The 25,448-nt window shown below is 34.3% G+C and overlaps 1 protein-coding gene across 1 annotated transcript in view; it reads right to left on the bottom strand.

Annotated features, from left to right (window-relative positions):
- The window catches only part of LOC141338963 (NLR family CARD domain-containing protein 3-like), an 87,992-nt gene that overhangs the window by 2,616 nt on the left and 59,928 nt on the right, over positions 1 to 25,448 (bottom strand). The window contains exons 5-6 of the mRNA XM_073844577.1: positions 23,359 to 23,532; positions 13,419 to 13,592 (exon numbers count right to left, since the gene is read on the bottom strand). Of these exons, the coding sequence (XP_073700678.1) occupies positions 13,419 to 13,592; positions 23,359 to 23,532 (348 nt within the window). The remainder of the gene's footprint in view (positions 1 to 13,418; positions 13,593 to 23,358; positions 23,533 to 25,448) is intronic.

Genomic DNA, 25,448 nt, shown 5'->3' with positions numbered 1-25,448 from the left:
TACTGGAGTGACATCAGAGTAAGTCAAAGTATTTTGGATTAAGTGAATCAAGGCTACAGGAATAGCTTTACAAATTTTTAGATATTCTCTGTGAGTACAGCTTATGTTAGAACGTTCAACAAAACTGGTGTGATCCAGTAAAACACCTTTACAATCCATCAGGTCAGTTACAAAGAGAATACCCTTTTCAAACCATTCAGCTTTAAAGACAGATTTTCTGTTTATAAGAATTGTTCTATTATTCCACAGAACCGAACTGTGTGGAGTAAAATTATGTGTGAATATCATTTTCCAAAAGTGTAGTATTTGCCTATGAAATTTAGACAGTGCAAGTGGAATCTTACTAATATCGAAATCACATCTGAGTAAAAAATCCATACCACCAAGCTTTCCAAAAATAGCCCTAGGTATGTGAAACCACATAGAGTTAGAACAAGCAAAAAAAGTTCTTAACCAATTAATTCTAAATGAGCCTATCAAGGCTTCAAAATCTAAGGCTTTTAATCCACCATTTTTATACTTTTTAACTAACTGGGACCTTTTTAAATAATGCGTTTTATTTCTCCACAGAAACTGAAAAATGACTGAGTTGGCCTTTCTAATATTACGGTCGGAAATAAACACAGAGTGACAAGGATATACTAACTTAGACACACCTTCAGCTTTCGATAGAATAACTCTTCCAAATATTGTGAGATCTCTGGTCAGCCAGTGACTCAGAGATTTTTTCATATCAACGACCCGTTTCTCAATGTTAACCTCCTCCATCCTCCGATTATCCTTAGATATTGTTAAACCTAAATATTTAACCTCCGTCTGGACATTAATCGAGGCAATAGAGCTCTCTGGACAAGAGTGGATAGGCAACAATACACATTTCTTAATATTGAGAGACAAACCTGAGGCATCCGAAAAGGCATTAATTATGTTTAGTGCAGTGTCAACCATACTTTTATCTTTTAAAAAAATGACAGTGTCGTCAGCAAATTGGCTAATCTTAAATTCCTTTTCACAAATCTTAATGCCATGCAGATTTGAATCATTAACAATAGCCAAAGTGAGCATCTGGGTAGTTAAAATGAATAGTTTAGGAGATATGGGACACCCTTGGCGAATTCCTCTAGACATCATGAAGCTAGGAGTGATCTCCGATCCCAAAGACACCGAACTAGATATATCTGAGTAAAACATTTTGATTATGTTACAAAATTTATCTCTTTTAATGTTTCTGCAATAAAACAGTGCTCTAGGGAGTCAAACGCTTTATAAAAATCAAGGAATAATAATAGACTCTCATTTTCTATTAAATGACTGTAGTCCAACATATCAAGAATTAGTCTTGAATGAAAATGTATATTCCTTCCCTTTATAAAGGCTGATTGACATTCACTAATAACCTTTGTCAAGCCATTGTTCAGGCGATTGGCATATACAAGAGCTAGTAATTTGTAATCCGTACATAAAAGGGTTATCGGTCTCCAATTTTCAATAGAAAGTGGATCTTTATCGGCCTTTGGGATCAAAGTAATGAGACCACGCTTCATTGTGGGAGAGAGATCTTGTCTTAAGATACATTCACCAAGGGCTTCAAATAAAAGCTGGCGGATATCTTTCCAAAAGAAGACAAAAAAATCGACAGTTAAACCGTCCAAGCCAGGCGATTTACCCTTGGCCATTTGATAAATGGCTTCATCCAGCTCTTCAATTATTAAATCATCCTCCAAAATTTGCTTAAAGTCATCCTCAATTACCTCAACCCACCCTTGAATGGATTGAAAAAAAGATTTACAATTAGCCTCAGAGTATCTTGAACAATATAAGTTACTATAAAAGTCTCTAATTGCCTTGTTAATTAGATTTAAATCATCTGTAACAGCACCATTAATACTTAATTTAGAAATTTTCTTTTTCGTTTGCCTTTGTTTCTCAAGATTAAAAAAGTAGGAAGAATTTTTCTCGCCCTCCTCGATCCAACGAGCCCTTGAGCGAATAAAAGCACCCCGAGCTTTGTCTAAAAATAAATTATCTAGTTGATTTTTGAGATTTTCTAATTGGGCTTTTTCCTCACTAGACAACACAGCTTTGGAGCATAGAATGTTAATATTAGTAACAATTTCCTTTTGTTTATCCCGCATTTTATTAGAAGAGTATTTTCCCATTTTACTAGCTGTTTCTTTAACTTTGAATTTAAACCACTCCCATTTATTTAATGGTGAAGAATCCAAAGATGTCACATCAACAATGAGATTTTTAACTTCATCACAAAAGTCTTTGTTAAGCAAAAGATTACTATTGAATTTCCAAATTGTGTTTTGAGGTCGCTTATTATTATTTAAGTTAAGGATCAGAGTCACTGAGCAATGGTCTGTTAGGGGAGCTGTAGAGATTTCACATTTAGATATATTATTAAACCAGTTAAAAGGAATAAGCCAGTAGTCCAACCTGGAGCATTGTCCATTATTAGATGCATTGAACCATGTGTATTGTCTAACACCGGAATTTTTTAACCTCCAGCAGTCAATCAAATTTGTATTTGAAACCAGGTTGTTGTAAATATCATCAAAGGTGTGATGGTGCCCTCTAGAGGGAAGACGGTCAACTGAGTTGTCTGGGACCAAATTAAAATCCCCCCCTATGATAACCTCATCCGTTGAATATGTCACCTTCCATTGGTTAATCTTAACACATAGGTCATCATAAAATAGTTTGTTATAAGGGCTTTACTATTGTAACCGTATACACACACCAAGATGAATTTAACACCGCCAATCTCCACAGTCACCATTAACCAATGACCATTTTTATCACTTTTATGGTCAACAATTGAGCCTTGAAACCTGTAAAACAAAATCATAACCCCAGCTGAATGAGATGTCCCATGGCTGAAGTAGGCAGAGTCCCCCCACTGAAGTTTCCAAAAACGTGTGTCCTCAATTTCAGAATGTGTTTCTTGCAAAAAACAACAATTTACTTTCTGTTCCTTACAATAGAGAAATGTTGCCTTACGTTTGACATTATTTTTAAGTCCCCTCACATTTAACGATAACAAAGATAACATAAAACAAAGACACTATAAATGCAAAGATATAACAGTAAAGTTAACAGAAAAGATGCGCAGGAATGAGTAACCTTACTAGCCACAAAACTTCGTGGTGGATTGCAATAGCCCTGTAAAAATGCAGGTAATACCATACCTTAAGAACAATAACAATAGTGCAAAAAGAAAAGTCAATCTGGGTCCACTCTCTTGTTGTCAATCAGCGCATAGCCCTCCTTCAGGTACGCACGCTTTCCCCTCTTTCGGGCCTCCTGGACCAACGGCCACAGTTTGGCACAGGCGAGTCTGTCCTCCTTGGAAAAATCTTCCTTAAAGCTGATGTGAAGATCTTTGCAGACCCTAGCATCCTTAGATTTTTTCCAGACTTCCAGATCCCGAATCGTGCGCATTCCAAACTGAATGATGACAACTCTGGGAACGTTGTTTGAGGTCGCGGCGCTCTCTCTCTTACCAAGCCGGTGCACGGTGTCCACTGTGTCGCGCAGCCTCTCCACCGACACAGGGATAATCCGGGTCAAAATACCAATGACCGTCTCCCGGGTATTTTCGTCATCTTTTTCTGGCAAGCCGGTCAACCTCAGATTCCACCTTCTCTTATAGCGAGCATGCTCTTCACACGCGCTTTTCAGAATTGCATTCTCTTTTTTAAGATGAACTACTTGAGATTGAAGCTCTGATATGTCTTTTTTGTTTTTGTCGATGGCTGATGAATTGGCATTAATCTGCTTCTCGAAGCGTATAAATCGCTGAGTTTGGTCATCCATTTTTTGGGTTAGCTCCTGTATCGCCTGGAGTACAGCGTTCACCGTGTCTTCTTTGGCATGGTCGTCTCGTACCTTGTCTTTTTTGGCATGGTCATCGTGTACCTTGCTTCTTTTAGCATTTTTATTTTTAATCGGTGTGTGGTCCCAGTTAACCTTATCTTCTTTGGACATGGCCTTAACCTCAGTGGATTTAACCTGATCAACTTCAATCTCTTCTATCATGTCCTCATCACAAGCTTCATGAAGAGCAGTCAGGTTGTAGTCATGATCCGACATCATTGTTAGGAAATATAATAGGGCTATTACATTCAAACTGGATCAATAACTTGGCTAAATTTAATGTTTTAATTCAGAGCCTGCTGAAAAACCACCTCTCACTCCGCCATCTTGGGACCTCCGCAAATCAGCATTAAACATAAGTAATTAGCCTTTTTCACACTTCCGTGTTTCCGGCTTCCGGATTGGCACTTGCAGGGTAAAAGTTTTTCGGCTGACAGCAGCGTAAATTCAGGAATCTAAGTCTATTTTTACAAAATAGATACTATGATACTATGCTTTATACTGGTGTTTTACTCTAAAAATAGCAAACATTTTTTCAAAAACTTTGTGTCAGCTTCTGGTCATCACAAAGACTATGTTTATTTAATTATGAATGATAGCACTTATAATACAGTACAGTTTTGAGTTTTGCCGTTCTGTCTATTTGGTGCTGGCTGTGCATTATGACTCTTAACATCAGTTTTTTTCGCGATTGTTAATGTTGTTATAATTATTAAAGTAATATTGTATTTTCTACTTGCTGTGCATTATTCATTTTACAGTGTAAATGTACGTTGCATAATGTGCCCAGGGATATACATATGCATCATCCGGACACAGAATCGTTTAATTTAATCTTGGGAAAATGTGCATTTGGATATAAATGCTGTCAAATGCTGTCATAATTTACCATGAAGTAGTGATTCGAGGGAAATGACTGAGTAAATTGAGAAAATAGCTTAAATATACCAGAGATTGAGAACAGAAACTCTAGCTGGCGCTATGTTGCGCATATTATATTGCAGAGTCAGCGGTCTGAAATTACCATAGACTGTAAAAAAGATGGACAACGCGTTTCCGCTTCTTTCCACTATAGAAAAGTGAAGCCAAAACAGCTCAATATGGCCGCTACCATCTTGGGGGAAGTTACGTCATTTGGAGCCAGAGCATGCGCAGTAAAGGTTCGTTTGGAGCCAGAGCATGCGCAGTAGTGTCGTGAGGCGGAGCCGCGGTGTCAAAGTCCCGCCCAAACTCCCGCAGACCCAATCGCACGATCACAATCATGACACCACACCCCGTTTTTATAGCATCAAATCACTACTTAAAAGCAAACTTATTAGAAAAACGAACACCTGAGCATGAATCAGCATTATAAGAACTACCTCACACGATGGAAATCACCTTTGGAAAAAAATTATTTGCAGTGTAATTCGATTATTTAGTTTGGCTCACGTCCCATTAGATTACATGGGGAGGGCGGGGTTTATGACCTATACTGCAGCCAGCCACCGGGGGGCGATCGAAAACTTTTGGCTTCACTTTTCAGGACACCTACGGCACGCTTGGAAATTACAAACAAGTAAAATGTTGTTTCTTTGTTGATTATATAACAACAACTTGGAAAACAGACAAAACAGAAAAGGTAAAAGGCATTATTTGAGACAAGAGCATATTAATATAATACAGGTCCTTTTCAATAAATTAGCATATTGTGATGAAGTTCATTCTTTTCTGTAATGTACTGATAAACATTAGACTTTCATATATTTTAGATTCATTACAACACAACTGAAGTAATTCTAACCTTTTACTGTTTTAATATTGATGATTTTGGCATAAAGCTCATGAAAACCCCCAAAAATCTAAAAAAATTAGCATATTTCATCCGACCAATAAAAGAACAGTGTTTTTAATACAAAAAAAGTCAACCTTCAAATAATTATGTTCAGTTACGCACTCAATACTTGGTCGGGAATCCTTTTACAGAAATGACCGCTTCAATGCGGCGTGGCATGGAGGCAATCAGCCTGTGGCACTGCTGAGGTGTTATGGAGGCCCAGGATGCTTCGATAGCGGCCTTAAGCTCATCCAGAGTGTTGGGTCTTGCGTCTCTCAACTTTCTCTTCACAATATCCCACAGATTCTCCATGGGGTTCAGGTCAGGAGAGTTGAGCACAGTAATACCATGGTCAGTAAACCATTTACCAGTGGTTTTGTCACTGTGAGCAGGTGCCAGGTCGAGCTGAAAAATTAAATCTTCATCTCCATAAAGCTTTTCAGCAGATGGAAGCATGAAATGCTCCAAAATCTCCTGATAGCTAGCTGCATTGACCCTGCCCTTGATAAAACATAAAATTTTATTTTATTGGTCAGATGAAATATGCAAATTTTTTGAGATAGGAATTTGGGGTTACCCCTTCAGTCGAATCACTTTGACGTTACATTGGGATGTCGCTTGAGAGACCGATCACCTCTGAGCCTTATTAAAAAGGCCAATTGAAAATTGGCGAGTGGACGTGCGCGCAGCCGTCTTATATACCCGTATGTACGGGGGCGTGGCCGGCGCGCACGTCCACTCGCCAATTTTCAATTGGCCTTTTTAATAAGGCTCAGAGGTGATCGGTCTCTCAAGCGAGATCCCAATGTAACGTCTCCGTTCCCTCCTTCGGGGAACGAGGGTTACCTTCGTAACCTAGACGTTTTCATGAGCTGTATGCCAAAATCATCAATATTAAAACAATAAAACGCTTGAACTACTTTCAAATGTGTGTAATGAATCTAAAATATATGAAAGTGTAATGTTCATTAGGACATTACAGAAAATAATGAACTTTATCACAATATGCTAATTTTTTGGAAAGGACCTGCACTGTAAAAAGCATTCAAGGGTGTTGTTCATAGGAATTTATTAAAAAAAAAAAATTATTTCTCCCAATAAATTGATTCCCTTTTCTTTTTGAATTCATTTAAGTTTTGCAAAAGTAAAAAGTGTGATTGTTTTTGTAACTTATTCCCTATCAAAAAATTGTTTTTTACTGACCTTCACAATAAAATGCTGGTAACACTTTCTATGAAGCCCGTATTTATAATACATTATAAGGGTATTCTTAAGGCATTATAATGAATGCATAATGCATTATAAAAAACCTTATAATATGTTATATCATCTCATGAGTATTCATAAGAACAGTTTTAATGTATTATAATTTTTACTTTTTTGTGGTTATAGCTTTTAAGAGAATGATTACCTCCTCATAGTTATAACATATTATAAGTCTCATATCTTGCCATGTTTCTCATGTCACTTTACTTAAAGCATACAAAGACCACTTATAAGTAATTATAATAATATTTCCCAAAGAACCCTAAGATCGGGTATCAGTTTAGATAAATGTGTAATATGAACAGTTTGATGATTTTGATGGTACCCTTCAGACAGATTTTGATAAGTAACTCTGCAACTGCATGTCAGCTAGCAGTAATTATTATTATGCTGAATATATGCTAACACTAAATTTCGATGTTTCCCCAAAAGACAAACTATTATGTTATATTATAAGTAACTTTGCAAGTACATGAACATTCTACCTAGCCCATCCATAACCTAAGCCTACTAATACTCTAAGGAGTGTTAGTTGGCATGTAGTTCGAAAGTTTAAGCTTATAGTCAATAGACTTAGGGGACCATCAAAATAAAACGTAATATAATGTAAAAAATAAATGTAATATGATATAGTCCATTATAAATTAAGAAGATTTAATATGCCGTTCATTGTGTGTTATAAATGATCATAATCTTAAGAGTTATAACCTCAAAAACTCAAGTATTATAATGTATTATAATTGTTGTTATGATTATTCATGAGATGGTATAACATATTATAAGGTTTCTTATAATGCATTATGCATTTATTATAATGCCTTAGAAATGCCCTTATAATGTGTTATAAATAGGGGCTTCATAGAAAGTGTTACCAAAATGCTTCTACAAAACTCTATTTAAGTGTTATTATCTAAAGTATAACGTCACGACCGGCCCACATGCAGAACACCAACATCGTTGCTCGTTGTCACCTGAACCGGACCAGTTTCGGATTTCTGTGGAGTTTTTGAGAGCTTTATACAACGTGCAACACATGTAAGTAACTATTTACATTGCATAAAGTTGCAATGCGGGCTTACCGAAGGTCTTGAAATTAACATTAATCTTAACAACTATTGCTAACGTTAACGTAGTATAGGTATATATGAGATGCATTGCCAAATTATGTTTCTACTTAGTTTGGTTACTTAAAAAAGCATCGTCATTTTGTTTATTTATGGAGTCTAATAATGTTAGCATCGGTATTATGTCTCAAATCATTTGTGTTAAATGTTCTGCCTCTTTCCGAATTAGCTAGCAAAACAGTAACATGGTCTCTCATCCTCGTTGTGTCAGTTAAAAGTTACGTTAGCTGCTAGGTTTGTTGTCACAGTTGTTCCCTGCATGATTGAAAAAGATGGGGACATTTTTTGGCACCTCTTTCTGCAATGCATCACACAAATTCTTAAACTTAATCTTTTTATATATTTGTTTAAAATATTTTACATTGTCTTAAACCATTTGTTCAATTAAAAAGATTAAATATTTATTTTGCATTGCAATAACTTGATCCTTATATTTTCCTAAACTCTTCTTTCATTTAAGTTGCTTTTTTAGGAGACCATCAGATCTACTGGAAGGAGCAGTTCATGGAGTAGGTAAGCTCTATAGAAGGTGGAATTGAGGTAAATGTTTCAAAGGTTTGTCCATTTAGAGGAATTAAGGTACCCAAAAGTCAGTTATTGAGAGTTGGAAAAAAGGGGAAAAAAAACAAAATTTGCATCCCTTTCTATTTTTAATGACAGATGGGATGGCCTTGTAAATTATACAGCGCTGTTGTACCAGGAAAGAATGATAATCTAAAACATTATAGACTGCATCATGGGACCTTTGGACACAGCCATGCCTTGCCTTGTACTCATATAGATTGTATAGTATACTACAGTATAGTATAGCACTGGTTCTCAGTCCTGGTCCTGGGGGCCCCCCTGCTCTGCATATTTTACATGTCTCTCTTATATAACAAACCTGATTGAGATCATCAGCTCATTAGGAGAGAGACCCATGAACTGAACTGACGAGGTGATGATCTCAGTCAGGTGTGTTAAATAAGGGAGACGTGCATAATGTGCAGAGCAGGGGTCCCCCAGGACCAGGATTGAGAACCACTGATGTATAGTAAAGAATACAGTGTGGTTCTGTATAGTACAGATTACAGAACCACACTGATAATGACATTGTATGTTTGTACAGGGTTTCTGCAGATATGAACAAGTGAAATTTAAGACTTTTTAAGACCTTTTTAATACCACCTTATATGAAATTTAAGACCGAACCTGTAATGGAAATAGATATTATATTACATGCATACATGTAATATTTAATGTGTTTAATGTAAAAAGTAAACACAATTTCATGGCTGTCATAAATTAAATTTATTACTACAATACACAGTGAACTTTTCATATCAGCAGATACTATTCCACACAAAATATCCCCATAAAAGTACCACTAGAAATATCTGATGTAAAAAAAAAAAATTCTGAAGCAATATTTTCATCAGTGCTCTATTAGCTTTTACATCTTAAATCTGCATATTTGATTTACCTTTATAAAGGACTTTTTTTACTTTTGAAATGTATGCATTACCTTTGAAATTTATTTTATGAATTTATCAATAAATTCTAAATGGCTGTTAGCAGTGAGATTACATAATTTACACTGCATTAAAAGTGAGATTAATGTTTTAAATACATTTATTGATTTATAAATATATACATTAGAAATGTTGGGTGTGGAGGCATACTTTTAAACACACTAAACTACCAGCAGGTGGCGGTAAGTCACTTCATGAGCGAGTTATTTCAACTGATTCGATCAAAACGCTGAATTACGGTATAGCAAAACATTGCTAGGAGAATGCTCCTGCTAATGTTGCATATTGTCTAATATGTAAGTAACTACTTGACTAACTACTTTTTTATTGAGCTAAAATTAATGTAACATTTGTGAGAATTTTCAGCAAAAAGCTCACTTGGTATATTACTGAACTATATCATGTTATAAATAATCTATACATTTTAAATGTTTACCTCAGTGTGTTTCTTTAGAGTGCTGTTACATTCATTTGTTTTAAAGTATGTCACAAATAGACCAGAAATGCACTATCCATTATCAATTTCTGTTTACGTTGAATGTATTGAAATATGAATCTTTCTTTCTTTCTTTCTTTCGAAGGCTGGCAGTCAGCTAGCTCGACCTATATTTCTTCTTATTATTATTGATAACATTATATACAGAAAAAGTGTTCTGCTACTCTTCTGCTACTGCGATTCTGAAGACGCAGTAACTTCCACAGAGGGAGAAAAAAATCTAGTTGTTAGCAACTGGCCTTAGCCAAGCCCTATATTCAGTTTTTTCAAGCTAAGTATCGCTAAACTTGTACTTCCCCATAGCTAAAAAGTTAAATCCATTTTACTTCTGCGGTACAATCCGAGAGAGACTCGCGCCAATAACAGAAAGCTGATTGGCTATTGCATGCTGGTCTCATTTGTAGTTTAAATACAGCAAATTATATTTGGAATTGTGAAATAAGTAAGGGATAATCAACGGTTTGCCGTGCGTTAAAGGATTTTAAATGCACGACGTGGAGGCTAATAGTGCATTTTAAATCCTTTAACGCACGGCAAGCCGTTGATTATCCCGCTTATTCCATGGTTATAGACAAATTAAAACTAGGATTGATATTTGCAGCGCAAAATTTGACTGAATGGATAAAAAAGACGGTTATTTTCGTCAGTTATGACACGCAGCTCTAGCATTCTGGCCGCTTCAAATCAGACTCAGAGATTAAATAGTCCGGTAAGATCACATTTATTTGAATGAAATATAGCATTTGTTTCAGTAGATTATCGATCGACCAAGAGAGAGTGTGAAGGCAAGAGAGATGACAGTTGCGTGTGTGTGTGTATGTGAATGTGCGTGCGTACCTGCATGCTGTGCGTCTCTCTCTACAAACAACAATTCATTCAAAAACAGCAGCTTTACCACCCCGTTGCTGATGCATATAATGTAGCGATCTAGTATCTATGCTATTTTAATAAGGATCGCAGGCAAACGCTGACAAGAAGTTTATGTATATGCGCAGCACAATGCGATCTCCGACCTCTCTCTCTCTCTCTCTCTCTCTCTCTCTCAATTCAATTCAATTCAATTCAGAAAGCTTTATTGGCATGACAAAAAAGTACATTTTGTATTGCCAAAGCATCACAACAACATAGAAAATGATTTAGAACATTTAGTACTCTCTCTCTCTCTCTCTCTCTCTCTGTGCTTTTGCGTGCATCAATTAAAGCAGCGCATTAATATAGAACGGTGATTAAACTGACTTGGAACTACCTGTGCATTAAACGGTTTTACTGCACACCTGCCAGCCAATCAGAATCCAGTATCCAGACATTCCATGGAATAAAGAACTACAACACCACGGAAACAACAAAAAGAGAATTTAAATGAGCTTTAGAGGTAGCGTTACATGGACATCGGAAAAATAAGACCTGTGTAAAATTATTTAAGACCTAGAACATCGAATTTAAGACTTTTTAAGGCCTAAAATTTTGATTTTTAAATGTTAGACTTTTTAAGACTTTTTAAGACCCCGCGGAAACCCTGTTTGTAGTTATATTGCCTGCAATATTCAGTTTTCCTTTATTCACTACCAACTACAGGATCCAAGTACCTCGTGAAGAAGAGACACGTGACTCTGAGATGCCTCATTCAATACATGGGAAACAGTGGGCAAGAATCATCTCTGACTACTATGTAAGTATTGTTTAAAAAGCATAGTTTGACTCTTTTGGGAAAAGCACTTATTCCTCAGATATCAATCTTATGTCTGTCTGAGTTATAGTACGGCGCTGGAGTTGGGGATTGGTTAGCTTGTCTTAGACAAATACTGTAATTGGTTGGCAATGGCTAGTCTGGCTCTGTCAAAAGTTCAAAAACACACCTACAAACACCCAAATGTATGTGTAGGAACCAGGGTCCCCTTTTTGTCTTTCAGTTGCTTGTGGACTTGATTTAAAAAATAAGTTGGTTTTTTTTCTGTTTTTTACTGCAGTTTCACAAAAGTAAAATCCTTGTTTTACATTAATGCAGGAGTCATAATCATCTGATGATAAACTGTAAGAGTGGCATTTTCAGAACTTTTACTAAACCACACCTTTTGAAGATTGTTCTCTGTTGCAACTTATTGTTCTGTTTATTCTCATACAGGGACAAACGGAGAGCAGCGTCCATGAGGATTTGAACATGTGCAGATATATGTCTGTCGTGAACCAGTGGGCATCATCATTGAGGGAAACCCAGTGCTTACTGATCTTGGAAATTTGGCCAGGGCATGTTGCCTGCTTCCGGGAATGACATTTGCTCCGAACCTGCAGTTTCCACCACAACTCTGCAAAACATTTGAGGTTTTCCAAAGACTTTTTGTGGGATTTGACACACTGCGCCCAAAGCCTTCCTCCCGTTTACGTCATTTGTAACGATTATGTAATTTTTAATGTTAAAATGTCTACAACATTAACATTAAAATTGCTAACAGAAACTTAGTGCACCCAATTGTATGTACATGGCAGCTGTTAATAAAAGTTGGAAACGAATACCTCTCTTTCCTTATTAAAGTTATGGCAATACTAACTAATTATTTCAAGTGGATTAAATAAATAATTTGTCTAAATTAAGAGTAATAGAGTAAATTAATTATTTAAAATCAAAAAGTTAAATTTTTTATTTTAAATGTTACTAATTTGGTCCCATTTTATATTAAGTGTCCCTAATACCTGTGAACTTACATGTGTAACTAGATGTGTACGTAGCATGTAACTACAGTGTATGTACACACTGGTATATTGTATCTACAGCTCTAATACTGGTATAATTACACACATGTAACAACTCACCTAATAGCATTTGTAAGTACAAATGTGTAACAGGACATTGGTAACAACAATTTTTTCACTTCTGGAAGTACACATGTAACAAGAAATATGTAACTACATTTTGTAACAACAATATGTACTCACAAAAGTTTGAAATATATGATCTATAGAGTTCTCCATGGTCACATACTTTGATATGTCAGCTCAATAAAACAGGCAATGTGCCAAAGATGGGGGTAGCTGTGAGTGAATAAATTAATATTTAGGCCATAAGAAAATAATAAATTGTATTTCTCACGCAGGTTGTCGAATTTATGCCTACAGAAGTAAGCCCTGTCTATAGGCTCTGCCCAGTATGGGCTATTATTTGTTATTCTGGTAAACATGTCTCAAAATAAATATCTATTTTTATTTTCCACAGAAGAAAGTCGTACTGTTTTGAAATGACTTAAAGAGAAGTAAAGTGACAACAGAATTTTCTTTTTTTGGCTGTATTTTCACACAGTTTTTGTGTTCAATAATATAATAACACTCACCATAGTGTCTCCAGTTTACAGTGTGGATCCTCCAGTAGAGCAGACAACAGCTTCACTCCTGAGTCTCCTGGTTTATTATAGCTCAGATACAGTTCTCTCAGGTGTGAGGGGTTTGATCTCAGAGCTGAAATCAGAGCAGCACAGCCTTCCTCTCCAATACTGCAGTCCCTCAGCCTGTAGAGAGTGAAGAACATGAATGATCTCTGAGATTGTGTTTAATCTTTAGGGTGAGAGTGTGTTTGTTTGTGTGTTTGTATGAGCACTACTTTTCCTATACACCAGGATTGGCACTATGGAGATTTCAACTTGACAGAACAAGCACAAGCTAAGAAACTAATTGAAATCCACTTTATCACATGATTCCTGACACTAGTTCATTATTTTTGTTCTTCAAACCATATAGTACTATATAGACAATAATATTAAAATATTAAGAGTAACATTATAGCAGAGATGTTCACAAGTCTTTAACCTGAAGTCTGAGTCGTATCTTAAGTCTTTGGTCACGAGTCAGAATCGAGTCTCAAGTCATTTAATGGCCTGCTAAAAAAAATCCATTCAAAATCCTCATATATTAAAATCTTCCTATTTATGAAGCTGTTAGAAAAAATTTATAGACAAAATGTATGATCTGTGATCTGCTTTTTTTAAGAGGTGTTGAGTTGTAAGTGTGAGTTTCTTTAATCAAATTCTATTATAAGAGTCCTATCGATCATGACACATAAGGAAATATTTGACACAGGCCTCTATATTTTCTTCCAAGCAGAGGTCCAGACAAAAAAACAAAAATTTTTACATGTACACTGTAACAAAATTCTGTAGTTTTCACAGCATTATTACTGTAAAATGAACAAATACATACTGTAGATAAATACCGTCATACCGCATTATAATTTGAAATAATCCAGTGAGGTTTCTGTGAGATTTCAGCTGGTGAAAATACTAGTGTTCGAATCATTTTGGCCACCACTGTATAAATGTTCATTATTTTTATTCTCACTGAGATTAAAAATGATATTGAAAACACTTTTCTAAGTTAGCTTTTAACTCCAAATAAAATCAATAGATATCACTGTTATTTTATAATGCTGTTAACACTTTCTCTGACAAAGCAGCAGTCATGAAAACTGGTTTGTCATGTAATGTTTGACATATACCCTGTACTGGAACTGAAGATTTTATAGTTAAAATGTCACGTAAAGATAAAGTGTCTGGGTCCAAATGCAGGAGAGTGTATTTAATTGACAATAAACAGATAAACAAACAAACAAACGGCCAACACGGCACACACGACTGGATCTGGGCAGGAGCAGGATTCACATAAAACTTGAAAACAGAGACAGGAAACAAACCATACAGAAGACAGGTTACAGGAAACAATGCAGACTCACCAGGGTAGTGGAAGTGTGGAGATTATAAAGACAAATCATAAGTGTTATCAGCTGGGGAAGACAGGTGACAATCAAGGCAGGTGCAACAATCAGAGAAGTGTAGTGCAGGGAAGGGAAAACAGCGACATCGTGTGGCGAAGGGAAAGGCAGCAGCCCAGAGCCATGACATAAAATCTATACATTTTTAGGTTTATTCAAAATAAAACATGTTTACAGACTGAAAAATAAAAAATTGAAATGTATGATATTTTTAAATGTATTTTTACATTTTAAAGTCAATAAATGTTTTTTTTTGTGAAAAAAAAAAAAAACAGTGCCTTAATTTTAGACTACACACATTTTTTGAAATTGGGGTGAATTTCCCTTTTACGTGACTCTTGTGGGAGGGAGGATTATTATTATTATTATTATTATTTTTTAAGCGATTGAGGGGAGCTTTTTTTCCCCAAAAAATGTTATTAAATGTTTGATCATGCTGTGTACTTTAGTTTTTACAATAGGGCAATTATTGAGTGAGCATGAGCACACCGTCTCTGGAGAGCGCAGAAGTGCTGAATGGTTTAAATACTGGCCAAACTTGAAAAGAAATGCAAATTATAAACTTTAGTGACGATGTAAACTGTGACAATTCCTGTTTCAACCGTGCAGTGTGCAGCTCGCTTATAGTGCAGACGCGATGTGGTCATTTAAAGACAGAGAGCTTGCGGAGATTCACTCGTGCTGTTTGTAAAATAACTCCTCACAGAAAGTTTTCTAATTATTTTGTAAGTTATTTAATAAAGAAATATGAATTGTACCTCAACGCAATTGAACACCCTACTGTGAATATCAGTATTTAAGGATAAAAGACTCGAGTTGCTTTTAACATATTCACAAGTCCTTCTCCTGGAGTCGGGTCAAAAGTAATCGTCAAGTCAAGTCTGAAGACTATAAAAATGCAACTCAAGTGCGACTGAGGCCGGAGTTAATTTATCTCTCCCGGGAGTTTATTTGAGTTTCCTCTCAAGAGTGTAAATTAACACTGAAGCAGAGTTTATGACATTAAAGTTAATGAGATAATTAGTGATTAATTAAGTGATGATTGATCATTATTGAAGACACCTGATGTTAACAAGCAGAATCACCAAAGGAGAAAATCACATTTTGTAAGCAACCTTTAAAGTGGTCAATGTTTGCATTAGTTGATCTCTTGAACCTTACATTTTTAACTATTTAATTTGACATATTACTCTGCTGTTTTTAAGATTGTGAAGTGGTTTAGAGGGCAGGGAAATTTAGAAAATGAACATCACTGTATTTTTTTTTTCTCACACTGAATTAGAGAAAGTAGTATTTATGAATGATGTTCTCTCTTATATAAATACTCTTCAAACTGATTAAAATATTCAAGTCTTGGTGCCACTGAGTACTTGCAAATCTGTTATTCATGAACAGGAAAAAGATTTGTCAATTTGTATTTTAGTAATTATTTACCTGTATTGGCTGTATTTTATTGTCAATGAACAGACTGCGTTGTCCAGTTAGTAGCCTAATGCTTAACTGCCAGAGGCGCCGACACCATCACTTGATTTATTCCTCCCTTATAAATGTGGAAACAACTTTACTCAGCAATAGGCTACTCCTTCTGTGGTATTTTAAGAGTAAGACATTTTTCAAAACTATTCTAAATATTTATTATATTTGTGTAGGCTATATTCACAATAAAAACAACACTTTTTTTAAATGACGGAAACAAACAGGATGCCACTGTGAGCGCATCACAAAAATGAACAAAATTCTGCATATAGGCTGCTACTTGTTGCACAGTTTATTTCATTCTGTTAATTTAATAATTATATAGAAAAAAATATATATAAGAAATATATAAAAGTTAATCAGAAAAATAATAATGTTTTTTGTTTTTACGCATATTTTCTTTGTTGATAACAAAACATGAAAAAACTGATGGAAACTTAGCAAGTGTTCTTCAAAATGAATTCTAAAAATCTTTTCTAATATTTTTGACTTTGCCGTATCGAATTATGCCTTTAATGTATGACGGAATACACAACAAAAAAATTAATTGACCCTATTAAAAAAAATGTAGGGTAATGGTTCACATCTATATCTTGAAAAATAAAAAATAAAAAACTTAAAATAACAATATTTCTATAAAAACTGTTCTATAAACCTGGCACAGAGTATTTTTTCTTGATGAAGAGAGTCAATTAAATTCTAGTTTTGATCTGAAGATATAGATTTAATCAAATCAAAAAATTCTCATTTAAGAAATATAAAAAATTATTTATAATTACTACAACTGACTTCCAGTCACAGCCTTAGATGAAATCAACTGAAATAAAACATTAAATCTCTGAAGATCTCAGCAGAGGAGGATTAAACAACTCCACAAACAGCAGCACCAGCTTCACGCATTACTAACCGCTTTGACTTCATTTCTGTCATATGTCTAACAAAAAAGTTATTATTGAGAACAGAGGTTTAGATGTCAATCAAAAGTCTTCCATGCCTCCCAAAATGCACTGCAATATGAATAAATGAATTGTCTTAGTATTTTCTTTTATACTAACTATTTGCTTTAGTTTTTGCTATTTGCTATTATCATAGCAACACATGTTGAAAAAAAAAGATGGCCGCTACTGGCTGAGTGCTTAATAGGTTACACCAGGTTTTTGTCTTTATTCTGTTTAAATGGGCCTTTAATATAATACTTTGAATATATTAATTAGAGTTTAAAGTTCGGACTTTTCATCGTTGCTGTTTTGTGTTCGTTCAGAGCTCATTAACGTTGCCGTCTATATCTCATAATGGACAACGCCACAGTCTCAGAAGTCTCTCTTCAATCAATCTGGGACGCTATACAACAGATAAAATCTGAAATGATTGTTCACTTTGATGCAAAAATTGATCATCTTCAAACCGGCCTTTGCACAATTCAAGGCTCCCTCACTTCGCTTTCTGAGCATGTTTCTGAACTGGAACAACGGCTGAGCTCAAACGAAGATAATGTGGACAATCTGACCAAGCGTGTTCAAGACCTTGAAAAAGAAAATGCTTACCTCAATAAGAAAGTGGATGAGGCTGAAAACAGAAGCCGTTTATCAAATCTTCGCTTTGTTAATATCCCGGAGAAGAGTGAAGGTAGAGACATGTTATCTTTTTTGAATCAACTGATTGCACAATTGCTTGGTAAAGAACACTTTCCCACGGCTCCAGTTATCGAAAGAGCGCACCGCTCGCCAACCTTCCTATCTGGATCACAGCTTAAACCCAGACCAATTCTGGCCAAGTTTCTGAATTTCCAGGATAAAGTCAGGATTCTCCGTCTGGCTCGGGAGAAAGACGAGCTTGTATACAAAGGCACACGAGTCTACATCTTCCCGGATTACAGTGCAACTGTTATGAAGAAACGGCGACAGTTTGACACTATCAAAAAAACCCTTCGTGCGGCTGATGTCAAATATTCTCTACTATTTCCTGCAAATCTAAGAGTTATGGTGGATGGAAAGCCAAAACTGTTTCGTTGCCCCGACTACTTATCCTCTACTCTGTGATTGTTGGACTATAAGTAAGTTTTTTCTTTTTTAAGTGAGTATTTTTTTCCGGACTATTTATTCTTTATTTCGTGAGTGGAGGATTGTGAGTAGGTCTCTGAATTGCAGCTGTTTTTTTGTTGTTGTTGTTTGATTCTGTGAATATCAATTTCCTTTGTGATTTGATTGTGAGTAGCACTTTAAGTATACTTTGCTTTGTAACCGCTGCTAGTAATTTATCTGTTTTTATCGCCTTATTTGTTTATATTATCGAGTTAAAAGGTCCTTTTTATGTTTAATATTATTATTGTATCAGACTTAACCTGTAGTCGCTTTTTCTTTGGTCATTCTGTGTTTTCTATTTTGTTTTTTTGTTTGTGTTTATGACTGTGTTGTTTTGCAGCTCTTACCCATATGTTACCCTAACCAATTCTATGACTTTATTTAATTTAATTTATTTTTTGAGTTATAGATTCACCTAAAGGTTTAAAAATTGTACATTTGAATATCAGAAGTCTTCTCCCTAAAATTGATCTTTTAAGAGCCTGGGTTTCTCTTTATAAACCTCATATTGTTACTTTATCTGAAACTTGGTCACATGATCGAATTAGCGACGAGGATATACAACTTGAAAAGTTTGTTTTATTTAGAACTGATAGACCTTCAAGAGGAGGTGGTGTTGCTATATATGTTGCTGCTCAGTTAAATTCTGTGTGTGTAACTCCGTTAATATCACCAGTTAATTTTGAATGTTTATTTGTTAATATTAATTTTCATGATAACAAACAGCTAACTATAGGTTGCTTGTATAGACCTCCATCTGCTCCTGCTGATTCCACAAAATGTATTTTGTCAGTTATTAATTCTTTAGGAAGGCATACTGAACTCATTATCTTGGGTGATTTTAATTGTAACTGGTTGGATCGTGCTTCCTCTAATGATAAACATTTATTTAGTAGCATCAATCTTACTCAGTTAATTGATGAGCCCACCAGAGTTAGTCCAAATGTATCATCTCTGTTGGACTGGATATTGGTCACTAATCCGGAAAGAATTATTAAATCAGGTGTAATGTCAGATTGTTTAAGTGATCATTCTGCTATATTCTGTGTTTGGAAAATCAAAATGCCTCGCCTTTCTTCAAAATATATTACAATTAGACAATATAAGAATATTAATTACGACTATTTTATTTATGATTTAGTGTCTATTAATTGGAACAGGCTTGAATTAATTCCCTCAGTTGATGACGCCTGGAACTTCTTTTATTCTGAAGTCATCAATGTAATCAATAAGCATGCTCCTTTGAAAACAATAAGAGTTAAAGGCAGGCATCTTCCTTGGATTAACTCAGATTTGATTCATCTTTTCAAGCAAAGGGATCAGGTTTGGTCTATATATCGCAAAACTAAATTGCCAGAGGACTGGGAATCTTATAGACAGCTTAGGAATATGTGTAAAACCAAGACAAGGAATGCAAAATCTAATTACTATAATGATTGTTTTTCTCAAGATTTTCGTAACCCCAGACATTTCTGGAACCATTTAAATAACGTTTTAAATAAGAGAAACAAAACCTCTTTAAAAGAGATAATTATCAATAATGAACATATTTCTGATCCTATTCAGATATCTTATGCGTTTAATAATTATTTTACTTCCATAGGTACACATTCTACTATTAAATATTCTGACACCTTCTCTTCTAGTGGCTGTTTAAATCAGCTATTTTCTTTCAGTAAAATTTCTCCCTCTGATACTTTAAAAGCAATACGTGGGTTAAAAGAATATAGTTGGCCTGGTCCAGATGGTTTGGAAGCTAAATGTGTTAAACTAGCTTCTCACATCTTAATGTATCCTTTGACTGATTTATTTAATCTATCTTTATCTTCTTGTTCAATGACTTCCATATGGAAATGTGCTAAGACTATTCCTCTTTTCAAAAGTGGTGACCCATCTGATTTGAATAATTACCGCCCAATTTCTATTATTTGTACTGTAGCAAAGGTTTTTGAGAAATTAATTTTCAATCAAATATCTAATTATATTAATCAGTTTAATATTTTGTCCCCATTTCAGTCAGGTTTTAGACCTAATTTCTCTACCACTACAGCTCTAATGAAATTCACCAGTGATTTGTTTACTTCTTCTGATAAATGTCAAACTACCGGTGCTATCTTTATCGATCTTTCTAAAGCATTTGATATGGTGGATCATTATCTTCTGCTTGATAAGTTACATTCTATAGGTTTTGATCAAAACTCTCTTCTTTGGTTTAATTCTTATCTTCATAATAGACGACAATATGTTTCATTCCAAGGTTTAAACTCGGATTACTTGGTTGTTGACAAGGGTGTTCCCCAAGGATCAACCCTAGGTCCTTTGCTTTTTTGTTTATTTATTAACGACCTTCCCAAAATCTGCTTACATTCGTCTATTCAGCTTTATGCAGATGATACCGTTATTTATTTTTCTCATTCTGATACTTCATATATTCAGTCCTCTTTGCAGTTAGACTTTAACTCATTACAGAATTGGTTTTATAAAAATAAACTCATTCTTAACAAAAAGAAGTCCTGTAGTACGGTGTTTTCTAGAAGATGTCATCGTTCTCACTCTTTTGACTTAGATATTATTTTTAAAGATGGGTCACTCTTATGTAAAGTCGATCGATTCAAATATCTTGGTCTTTGGCTCGATCCTGAATTGTCTTTTAAGCATCACATTGACTATATTACTAAAAAATCATATGGGTGTCTCGGTTCTCTTTATCGCTCAATTAATTGCTTTTCATTTCAAGTCAGGAAAAGATTAATCTCCCAATTAATTCTTCCTATTATTGACTATGCAGACATTATTTATCAAAATACTTCTGATACCAATTTAAAACCTTTAAACATTATTCATAATTCTTTATGTAGGTTTGTTTTGAGATGTCCTTATAGAACTCATCATTGTATGTTGTATGAAGCTCTTGGTTGGCTTCAACCTAAATCCCGAAGGCAATATCATTGGCTTCAGTTTCTTTTCAAGTGTATTTATTTAAATTTTCCTTCTTATTTAAAACAGTTTTTAGTTTCATCTACATCTATTTATTCACTTCGTCATATGCAGTATCCACATTTTTTTATTCCCAGAATCCTTACTGAAGTTGGTCGAAGGTCTTTTCAATATAAAGCTCCATATGATTGGAACAATCTTCCTTCTTCCCTTAAATCAATTACATCTTTTCATCTTTTTAGGATTAATTTAATATCTCACTTGAAAACAACCTGTTTATGTTTTTAACTTTAGGTTGAGAATTGTCTATAGGCAATATATATATTTATGTATATGTTATTTTTATTTTATTTTTTTTTATTTTTTTTCAAAAATGTTTTTTTATTAATATTTCTGATAAACTACATATTTATATTTAAGTTTTCATTACTGTACTAAAATGTATATTATTTTGTATGTGCATGCTTTATTTATATTTTTTGACATAATTGTAGATTATGGGTGGGTGAATAGGGAAGTGAGCTGTGAATTTTTTGTATGTTTTTTTTATTTATTGGAGCATCTCAAGGGGCTTTCCCTCAATAAATAAATTCAAATTTGTGTTGTGATTTTTTAGTAGCTTGTTTCGTGATGTTCAAAGATCTGTATATCTGAATTTTTCTTTGTTATGATAATGTGCTTTAAAAAACAATGTTATAAAGACAATGACCTAGTGACCAACTAAAGCAAACACTATTCAAAAAATGGTAACCTTCAAATGAAATTCACTAAAACTATGAAAATAAACCTCTGTTAATTCTCAGTGTGAACTTCTGTGTGACAAATAAAGTCAAACTGGGGTGCGTTTCCCAAAAGCATCATTAGCCAACTATGGTCACAACTTCTGTTGAACTCTGTTGGTAACGACTGAACTTGTGACCAAAGTTGGTTTTGGGAAACGCAGCCCTGGTTAGTAATGTGTGAAGCTGGTAATGCTGTGTGTGGAGCTGTTTAATCCTCCTCTGCTTTTATTTCAGTTGATTTCATCTGAGGCTGTGACTGGAAGTCAGTTGTAGTAATTATAAATCATTTGTAATATTATTTCTTAAATGGGAATTCTTGCTTTGATTAAATCTATATCTTTTTGTTTAGATCAAAACTAGAATTTAAATTCATTGACTTTCTTCAACAAGAAAAATATACTTTCGTGCAAGATTTTATAAAATAGTTTTCATAGAAATATTGTTTAGTGCAAGTTATAAAATATCGATGTGAAGCATTAAATGTGAACCTGGACAAATCTGTTTTACATTCAGCACTTGTTTTTTCACAGTCTTGACTGCAAATGTTTGTGATTTGTTTGCATATTATTTTATTTGTTATGTACTATAGATTCTGACAATTCAAACAAAAATCAGGCTCCTGTATTCATGAAATCAATTACTGTCTTTGGTCAAAAATGCAAGTAAATTAAAATGTTATTTGTGTGCTATACTTTTATATTTTTAGTAGCTATATACAGCAAAACTACAGCGCTTCCATTAGACTATTTTTTATGAAGCTGTCAACACTGTAAACTCTGACGACATGCAATCAGTTGATGAACACCCATTCATATGTAGACTATTGTTATTAAATTATATATATAACGTTTTTATTTTATTAACAAGTTGTGTTTTTCCTGTTTTATTCGTTCAATATTAAGAAATAGGTTTTCAAAAATTGTTTTTCAAGAAAGAATTCAACGCCCCAAAATGTAGTTTGTCTATGTAACAATATGAGGTAACTGTAGCTGTGATATTAAAGACAAACACTAAAGTGCTGGTGTTGAAAAAAGGCTCCAGAAAAGTATTGCAATTAATAAGAAGCCAATTAAATGATTATTTATTAATATTTTACATGTATTTTAAAATGGTTTGAACTGAGGGCGAGAGGCCAGCGAACAAAACCACTTCAACAGAAAACTGTTTTTTTGTTTTTTTTTACTTTTACTTTTTACTCCAAACCTTGTAGTTGCTGATATGTGATGAGACTCACCTTAATGTCTCCAGTTTACAGTGTGGATCCTCCAGTAGAGCAGACAACAGCTTCACTCCTGAGTCTCCTGGTTTATTACGGCTCAGATTCAGTTCTCTCAGGTGTGAGGGGTTTGATCTCAGAGCTGAAATCAGAGCAGCACAGCCTTCCTCTCCAATACTGCAGTTATACAGCCTGCAGAGAGTGAAGAACATGAATGATCTCTGAGATTGTGTTTAATCTTTAGCGTGAGAGTGTGTTTGTTTGTGTGTTTGTATGAGCACTACTTTTTCTATACACCAGGATTGGCACTATGGAGATTTCAACTTGCCAGAACAAGCACAAGCTAAGAAACTAATTGAAATCCACTTTACCCACATGATTCCTGATACTGAACTAGTCATTTTCATTCATCAAACCATGTGTAGTACTATATAGACAATAATATTAAAATATGAATAGTAACATTATAGTATAACATATTACTCTGGTGTTTTTGAGATTGTGAGGTGGTTGAGAGGGCAGGGAAATTTGGAAAATAGACATCACTCTATTAAAGTAGCATTTATGAATGCTGTTTCCTCTTAAATAAGTACTCTTCAAACAGATTAAAATATTCAAGTCTTGGTGCCACTGAGTATTTGTAGATCTGTTATTCATGAAATTGATAAATATTTGTCAATTTGTATTTTTGTAATTATTTATCTATATGTTTTATTTTGGATTATGTTATATCATATTATATTTGGACTCGTGTGGTAGTTTACAATGGGGCTAAAGATGCACAGACTCATTTAAAATTATTACAGACTTATGTAGCAAATGAGAATCATTAAAAATACAGACTTATATTTTGAAACAAAGGTCTTGTTTATTTATTCAGCTTTAACTGGAGCATTTAAAAAAAGATGGTATTTGGTGTTAAAAAAATAAATAATCACCATATTTTTAATGCAACATCATATTTAGTAATATATCATCACTCACAAGATATAAACAATCTTTTAATTAAGATAGTATAAAGCCATTTTAAGTTATGGGATCTTCAAGCAGTGTAAGAATCTATCACAATCTTTTTATTTTTCTTTAGATGAAAAAAAATCCATTTTTTGTTTGTTTGTTTGTTTGTTTGTTTGTTTGTTTTTTAACCTCTTCAGCTCTGCATCCTCAGAGTTATTGAACAGAATTAATAAATTGTGACGAAGTGAACTAGACATATATGCCATTTGAAAGCTTATAGCCTAAACTTTCTTGTCCATCCCATCACTTTCCCATTTATTTTACATAACATAACATAACATAAACAAATGCCCCCTTCGTGAAGATGATGAAGTAATATTTATATTCATATTCATATCGCTCAAACTGACCAAACATAGATGAGTTATTTATCAAATGAAGCTTGCCTTAACACGTTTATGTTGACTGGCGATTACGTCATCACGTATTGTGTCATATGTCTGAAAAGCTCCCAATCAGATCTGACCAAAGAGACACAGATCAAACTCCTAGACCAATCCGATCTCGATTTATGTCTTTCCAAACACGAGGGAGGAGGACGCACTGCTCATGAACTAGACACCGGCCCCTAGCGCTCACCGCGATCTTGATCAGAGTTAGGACACTATGGTTTATCAACAAATACTATAATAACTATGAATTATTCCACCCATGTGTTAAAATTTAAGGTGTTTTGTGTAAAATGAGACCATTTTTATCCATTTAGCCCAATGAATGTGGGAATAGGACACTTTTTAATTCAGGGATGCCTTATCTTGCAGAATAGAGACCCCTAGAGGACAAACTGCCTCCCTTCAATTAAATCTCAGTAAAATTATAATAAAATTTGATCTTTTATTTGTGTTTATCAAAATATTATGAAAAAATGCAATTAAAAAATAGTAATTATTGCACCCATGTGTTTAAAGTATATGTTAAAAAATTACTATGAAATGAGACCATTTTTATCAATTTACTCCAATGTATGTGAGTCGGTGCTCTTTTGAATTCAGGGAGGACAAAATCAGTAACAAATACAAAATATGCCACAGAGCTGAAGGAGTTAATAAATCCATTTTACAGTTTACTCAGTTAATAAAAGTGAATTATTT

This window comes from Garra rufa, chromosome 7, assembly GCF_049309525.1.
Source record: "Garra rufa chromosome 7, GarRuf1.0, whole genome shotgun sequence".
Lineage (NCBI taxonomy): Eukaryota > Metazoa > Chordata > Actinopteri > Cypriniformes > Cyprinidae > Garra > Garra rufa.
This window is presented reverse-complemented; position numbering and strand designations above follow the sequence as displayed.